Below are 8,033 nucleotides of genomic sequence, written 5' to 3' on the forward strand. Positions count from 1 at the left end.
ATAGGGCTCCTATTAAATTTGTTGAGTACACCATATGAGATATGGACAGGAAGACAACCTAGTCTTAGGCATGTTAGGATATGGGGTTATCTTGCCTATGTAAAGAAACTCAAAAAAGATAAGCTAGAATCTCATTCTAGCAAAAGAATATTTGTGGGCTACCCTGAGCATTGCAAAGGGTATTACTTCTATTTTCCCAACGACCAAAGAGTGTTGGTTAGTAGGGATGCCAAGTTTTTGGAGAAAGTTTTTTCAAGGGAACGACATCAGGAAGAAAATAGAATTAGAAGAAGTGTCTTCCGAACCACAAGTCGAGCCCAATGAAGAAGTAAATCCAAATATAGTAGGTCCTAGTACTATCATTCCACATGAGGCACATAGATCTAGTAAAGTATCTCGTTCTCCAGAACGATATGGTTTCGTGATGGAGGAGATACAGGAAGCATTTCTGTATGGAGATAGTGCTCAAGATGTTGATCCTATTAACTACGAGGAAGCAATGTCAGACATTGATTCTAAGAAATGGTTAGAGGTTATGCAATCAGAAATGGAATCTATCTATTCCAACCAAGTCTGGACTCTAGTGGATCCTCTTGAAAGAATAGTTCCTATAGAGTGTAAATGGATCTACAAGAGAAATATTGGTCATGATGGGAAGGTGCAAACCCTCAAGGCATGACTGGTGGCGAAAGGATATGGTCAAAAGCATGGTATTGACTATGAGGAGATGTTTTTGTCAATCGTGATGCTTAAATCCATCAAAATGATGCTAGCCATAGCAACACACTACGATTATGAGATTTGACAAATGGATGTTAAAACGGCTTTCCTGAATGGTTATCTTGAGGAAGATATATTCATGGAGAAGTCTTGTGGTTTTGAATCTTCCAATGCAAATCAAGTGTGCAAGCTTAAGAGATCCATTTATGGTCTTAAGCAAGCCTTAAGGTCTTGGAACATTCGTTTTGATAATGAGATCAAAGAGTTTGGTTTCATTAGAAATCCAGATAAACCTTGCATATACAAGAAAGTTAGCGGGAGCGCATGAGCCTTTCTAATCTTGTATGTGGATGACATCCTCTTGATGAGGAATGATATTGGTATGTTGATGTCAATTAAGTTGTGGTTGTCCAATAAATTCTCCATGAAGGATCTAGGAGATGTGATCTATATCTTGGGAATCCGCTTCTATAGAGATAGAGCAAGGAGATTAATAGGTCTATCCTAGAGTCTGTACATAGAAAAGATGCTAAATAGGTTTAGCATGGAAAATTTCAAGAAATGTTTTATACCTTTCTGGCATGGAATACATCTATCTAGAGGGATGTCTCCCAAGACACCCGAAGAGATAGAAAGCATGCAAAAGATCCCTTACGCCTCAGTTGTGGGAAGTCTTATGTATGTTATGCTATGTACAAGACTTGATATCACATATGCTGTGAGTGTTACAAGCAGATATCAGTCCAATCCAGGTATGGAACACTAGATAACAGTAAAGTGTATTGTATCCTTAAGTACTTGAGAAGGACTAAGGATTTGTTACTGATGTATGGAGAGGGTGATCTCCATTTTGATGGGTTCATAGATTCAGATTTTCAATCTGATATAGATGATAGAAAGTCTACATCCGGGTTTGTATTTGTCTGTAATGGAGGGGTAGTTAGTCGGAAGAGTTCCAAGCAAGAAATAACTGTGGACTCCACTATGGAAGCCAAATATGTTACGGCATGCGTTGCTTTAAAGGAGACTGTTTGGATGAGAAAGTTCATTGCTGAACTTGAAGTGGTTCCATCTATTGAGTTGTTGATATCCTTATATTGTGACAACAATGGAGCCATTACATAGGCAGGGGAGCCTAGGTCTCACTAGAAGCCAAACACATTGAGCGGCCCTTCCAATTGATCCGAGAGATCATAGCACATGGAGACGTGCAGCTGCAAAAGATTGCACCATTAGAGAATGTCGCAGACCCATTAACCAAAGCACTTCCACAGAGTCATCTTGATTGCCATCTTGAGAAGATGGGTATTAGATACTAGCAGACGATGTAATGAGAACCTGTAGCTTGTAAATTAGCATTAGTGTAACGGCCCTAAAGTGGGTTTACATGTTTTAACACTTAACATTAGTTAATGACATTTTAAATGTGGGTCTAAGTGTTTTAATATTTAATGATAAATTTCTTTGAGGGCATAGAAATAGTTTTAGATTGTACAATTTTATTTTATGGTTCATGCGATCAAAAATAAGTTTATGGGTCTAAATTTTTAAGAAATTTAGAAATAATGTAATAGGTCACAATTAAATTAGTTAATGAGTCCTTGGGCCTATCAGGTGGGTTAGGTGAATTCTGGTTTGGGCTTAGGCCCAAAGGTAATAGGATTTAAATTTTGTTATGTAAAAAAAAAAAAAAAATGAAAACAAAGCAAAACAAAAATGGAAAGTAGGAGGCTGTCTGCTTGAAGTAGCAAGCGCCTGCAACTCTTTCTCCCTCTCCCTTTTGATTCTCTACTCTTTTTGCACACTGATTTTGTACTATTTTGATGATTTGGTGCTTGATTCTGTCTCCTGTTCCATTAGCCATCACTTTCGTTCCTCAGCCACTTCATAACCTCTTTTTTTCTCCGTGTGTTTCTTCGGCTTTTATCTCCTTCTTCTTCTCCACCCATTTTTCCATTACGACCTGAGCTTAGTGGAAGAGTCTAGCTGCTTTTTCTCTGTTGGGACAGCTCCTAAGGTAAGTTTCCTTAGCCCCCTCGATTGTGAGTCTATATATATATATATGTGTGTATTTGTCTGCTCTGTTTTGTCCCATAAGGAAGCTTTATATATATATATATAAATCTATACATACACACAATCTTATTGAAGGCACAACAACTTCACCCCATCCTTTTCCTGTGAATGGCATTTTCTTCCTATTACAGTGAAGTTTTATTTAATTTCACGGCTCTCTGTTCATGAGTTAGTATATATATAGATGCAGCTAGACTCACTAACTCATTTATGTATGTACTATGTTCGGTTGCCTTACCTTGAACCAAGGAGCTAACGTGACCCATTTATAAGTATATATATATATATATTCACTTCATTTGCATGCCCCTGTTCTACTTGACCCACCCGTATATATATATCATATATATATTTATATATATAACAATCTCATTGTCATTCCAGCTGACCCACTTCCATATACACTTATATATATACGTATATAAATGCCTAGCAAAGGTGTTGTGGAAGCTTTCTCTCTTCTATATGCTAACAGTCCTTAAAAATGTGTCAAACCCACTTGTATATATATATATATATATGCACACCAATAGAGAGAGAGTGAATGCATTAAAACTCAAAGGAAAAATATGATCTCAGCATATTTTATGTTCAAAAATAGAATAATTCCCTCTCATTGTAAAGGAAATTTTTTTATACAAAAGTCCCTTCTTATTTTTCTTTAATAATATTTACTTATATATCTACACACATATATATATACATACATATGCACACACCCAGTTTGCATGCCCAGCCCTGTTCATATTTGGAAGCACCTATATATGTCTACATATAATTAATTGAACCGCCCAAAAATATATATATACACACAAGCATAGTACGCATGCCCAGCCCCTACCCTTGTACATAGTTGGAAACCCACGTATATATATATATATATTTCAAAGCCTACTCACGCATGCCCAGTCGCTGTACATAGTTGGAAACCTACACACACATATATATGCATATATATTCAAAGCCCACTTAATAAATATTCAAGGCCCAATTATATATATATATATTCAAAGCCATTTAGATATATTCAAACTCCATTTGAATACCCCTGCGTTACACCTTATCCTTACCACATGTTCATATATATTTATATATATATATTTATAATAGAAAGTATATTATATGATAGGTGATGTCCTAAATCTTAATAACTTAAGGTACATGTATAAACATATACACACACACATATATATATAAATACTTGTTACGCACCCAACGAATTGTAAATCTTAGTAATTGATGTAATAAGTTCTTAAATAAAATACTGTAGCATGTACATATTTCATGTGAGTGAAAAGCTACCCACGATTGTGGGAGGGGCAGAAATCATTTGTATAAGCATGGAGAAAAATTTATGCGATGAAATTCCGTAATATCTATATATATGTGGGGGAAAAAAATGCATGATATGTTCCGTACACGTTCAGCATGTGCATGTTATGATACTTTCTATTATTTATCTTTGCGCACCTATTATTTTGCGCGGAAGGAAAGGGTACCCTAGAGCACCTGGCGCGGGATGAGGTGGCCATAGCCCGGCAGGTTGGCTCCATATTTATTGTGAGGTTTTGTTCATGTGATACACTTTGGCATATGTTGATTGATGGCTTGCGAGCCTATGAGATTGGATATTGATATTAAATTTATATGCACATTTGCATACTGGTACATGGTGGTATGATACATTTAACTTGGAATTGATTAAGTCTTAAATTGTGAAATTGTATACAACTGTTGAGTTCTGGATTACTCTCTTTTGGTGTCACCTTATTCTTGGTTCTTATTCACTGTTTATTGTCCTAGAACTTGTTGAGCCTTGTGGCTCACTTGATCTTCTTTGCCATTCCAGGTAAAGGGAAGGCTATTATTAGGGGCGAGTCCAGTGGGACTAAGGCCTAAGGATAGTGGTGTACGGGGACGCGTCCTAACTTGAAGATCCTGTTTATCATTCTGGTGAGGTTTGAGATGAAATGATTTTTATTTTGTTAGTTAACATTAGAGCCTCTTAATTATTTGGTATGGCCCTTGAGCCCCAAACTTGTGAGATATTGGAAGTGTAACCGAACCTTAATTTAGTTTCCGCTGCTAGTAATGAATTGAGTTGTTGTTTTATTATGGTTTGTTCTGTATCATCTCTGTGATGACCTCCTTTTGAATATCCTATGCTAGCGGGAATATTCGAGAGTGGGCCCTTACAATTTTGGTATCAGAGCTAAGTTAGGAAGTAGAGGAGTCTCTGTACACCTAGGTTTAGGTAGAGTTAGAATTGTGTCTAATGGTCTAGTAAGCCTAAGTTAAGATGGAATACTAAAAGGTCGTTTGGCATGCAGGAAATGAGTGGACGACGAGGAAGGCCACCGACCCGTGCCTGAGGCAACCAGGCCATCCCTACTCTAGTTCCTAAACCCACTCCTGTGCCTGCACTTGCTCCTACCCCTACATCTCCGCCTGCACCAGCCAGTCCAGCGGAGTCAGTGGCAGACTTGCACCAGGAGGTTGGTGAGTTGAGGGGCACCATGGCTGCCATGTTGAGGCACTTTGAGAATTTTATGGCGCATCAGGGAAGGTAGGAGCAAGTACCACCTGGAGCAAGGAATGAACTAGGCTTGAATGAGAACGTTAATGGTCAGACTTCAAACCAAATGCCATGAGAGGTGGAGCCCCATGGAGTGGATGGCAATACCGGGAGCCAGTTGGTAAGGAATTTCATGGCATTAAGACCTTCAAAGTTTTGTGGAGGGACCGACACTTTGGCAGCAGAGGAGTGGATGATGGTAATGGAGAAGCACCTCAAGACGATAGGGTGCAGTGACACCCAGAAGGTACAGTTGGCTACATATCTATTATGAGGAGGAGCCGAGAGGTGGTGGGAGATAGTTCGACAGAGGTTTGTGGGTAGGGAGCCGTCATGGGCGGAGTTCAGAGAGCTTTTCAATGCTAACTACTTTCCATCTTCGGTTCAAGATAAGAAGACATATGAGTTTATTGAGCTGACACAGAGCAATAGGATGGTGGCGCAGTATAAAGAGGAGTTCATCTCTTTGGCACGATTCGCTCCTGAGTTGGTATGTACTGAGGAAAAAAAAGCAGCCAAGTTCCAAAGAGGCCTGCGAGTTAACATCAGATTTCATCTAGCCAGTGCGCAAATCATAGATTATGCTACACTGGTGTAGAGGGCACATATCATAGAGAAGGAGAGGAGCGAGCTAAGGGCAGTCCAGGCAGTAGCCAGAGGATCAAGTTCAGTCCGGGTGCGAGGCAATGACAAGAAAAAGAAGGGATCACCGGGGTTTTCTGGTAATGTAGCTGACATTCCTCCCTGCACAACTTGTGGAAAGAGGCATAGAGGAGTATGTAAGGCGTGCTACAGTTGCAGGTAGTTGGGGCACATGAAGAATGACTGTCCACAAGGGAAAGGTATAACGAGCAACAGAGAGGTGACTTGCTACCGGTGTGGAAGAAAAGGGCATACCTCTAACATTTGCAGACAACCGCCACAACAAGGAGGACAAAGGTATGGGAACCAAGGCAATAAGATGGGACAGAGGCAGCCAGTGCTGAGACTTTAGGGGACAGCACCACCATTGGCATTGCCACCAGGATAGGGCACACTAGACGTTGATCGACCCCACACCTAGGGATGGACATTCGCTTTGACGTCAGCAGAGGCTGAGAAGGGAAAGGACACTGTGCAAGGTATTCTCTCCCTATATGACATTGATGTGTGTGTTTTGTTTGACACGGGGTCTACACATTCATTTGTTGCACTTAGGATTGTGTGCCACATTCCATTCTCTAGTACATTGCTGCCTTATTATTTGATCGTGTCTACACCGGGAGGAGTCGAATTAGTGGGGAGTGAAGTCTATAGAGACTGCAAGATTATGGTGCATGATAAGGAGTTACACAGGGATTTGATAATCTTAGACATACATGATTTTGATCTTATTTTGGGCATAGACTGGTTATCTCGACATTATGCTAAGGTGGATTGTAGATGTAAGGTTATCCACTTTGAGTTACCTCAGCAACCAATCATAACATATCGAGGCATTAAACCAAGGAGTGTCACTCCTATGATATCGGTGATGAAGGCTAAAAAATTGATGCGACATGGATGTGAAGCGTATTTGGCTTTTGTGACCATGGGTAAGGAGAACGATACAGAATTGTCAGACATTCTTGTAGTCCGAGAATTCCCTGATGTATTCCCTGATGAGTTGCCAGGTTTGCTGCCACCGAGGGAGGTAGAGTTTTCCATAGAGTTGATGCCAGGAACCCAACCAATTTCCAAGGTACCTTACAGAATGGCCCCAAATGAACTGAAGGAATTGAAAGTAAAGCTTGAGGAGTTGATTGAGAAGGGATTCGTCCGCCTGAGTGCTTCACTGTGGGGCGCTCCGGTCTTGTTTGTGAGGAAGAAGGATGGGTCTATGAGGTTATGCGTAGACTATCGCCAGTTGAACCAAGTGACATTGAAGAATAAGTATCCTCTTCCCCGAGTTGATGATTTGTTGGACCAGCTATGTGGAGCCTCAGTCTTTTCGAAGATTGATTTGAAGTCGGGGTATCACCACGTAAGGGTAAGAGAAGGAGACATTCAGAAGACTACATTTCGTACTAGGTACGGCCACTAGGAATTTGTGGTCATGCCATTTGGGTTGATGAATGCTCCAGCCGTCTTTATGGATTTGATGAATAGGGTTTTTAGGGAGTACTTGGATCGTTTTGTCATTGTGTTCATCGATGACATTCTCATTTACTCGCCGAGCTTGGAAGACCATGAGAACCATCTCAAGTTAGCCTTGCAGAGACTTAAGGAAAAGCAATTATATGCCAAGTTCAGTAAGTGTGACTTCTAGCAACGACGGGTGGGATTCTCAGGGAATATAGTATCTTGTGAGGGCATTTCAGTAGACCCCGAGAAGGTGAAGGCAGTGATGGATTGGCCAAGACCAACCTCAGTGACGGGCATCAGAAGTTTCTTGGGACTGGCCGGTTATTACAGGAGATTTATTGAGGGTTTCTCCCGACTGTCCCTGCCTATGACGAAGTTGACTCGGAAGGGAGCCAAGTATGAGTGAAACGAGGCATGTGATCGTTGCTTTGAGGAATTGAAGAAGAGATTGACGACAGCACCAGTATTGGCTATTCCTAGGAATGGGGAGAAGTTTACCATCTTTAGTGATGCGTCGCACTCTGGCCTTGGGTGTGTGTTAATGCAGGATGGACGAGTA

At 40.5% G+C, this 8,033-nt stretch overlaps 1 protein-coding gene across 1 annotated transcript; it reads left to right on the forward strand.

Moving 5' to 3' along the window:
- The first annotated feature begins 5,443 nt into the window (after positions 1-5,443).
- On the forward strand, positions 5,444-7,433 carry LOC127794769 (uncharacterized). Its single transcript, XM_052326015.1, has 4 exons — positions 5,444-5,570; positions 5,650-5,861; positions 5,970-6,172; positions 6,569-7,433. The coding sequence occupies exons 1-4, from the start codon at positions 5,444-5,446 to the stop codon at positions 7,431-7,433; spliced, it is 1,407 nt and encodes a 468-aa protein (XP_052181975.1).
- Positions 7,434-8,033: the final 600 nt, after the last annotated feature.

This window comes from Diospyros lotus, chromosome 2 (genome assembly GCF_014633365.1).
Source record: "Diospyros lotus cultivar Yz01 chromosome 2, ASM1463336v1, whole genome shotgun sequence".
Lineage (NCBI taxonomy): Eukaryota > Viridiplantae > Streptophyta > Magnoliopsida > Ericales > Ebenaceae > Diospyros > Diospyros lotus.

Bases quoted from the DNA above. Each gene is read 5' to 3' on its own strand.
- LOC127794769 (XM_052326015.1), top strand. From the start codon at position 5,444: ATGAGAGGTGGAGCCCCATGGAGTGGATGGCAATACCGGGAGCCAGTT. The intron at 5,571-5,649 runs GTAATGGAGAAG...TATTATGAGGAG, and splicing joins CAGCAGAGGAGTGGATGATG to GAGCCGAGAGGTGGTGGGAG. The intron at 6,173-6,568 runs GTAGTTGGGGCA...TGTTGCACTTAG, and splicing joins AAGGCGTGCTACAGTTGCAG to GATTGTGTGCCACATTCCAT.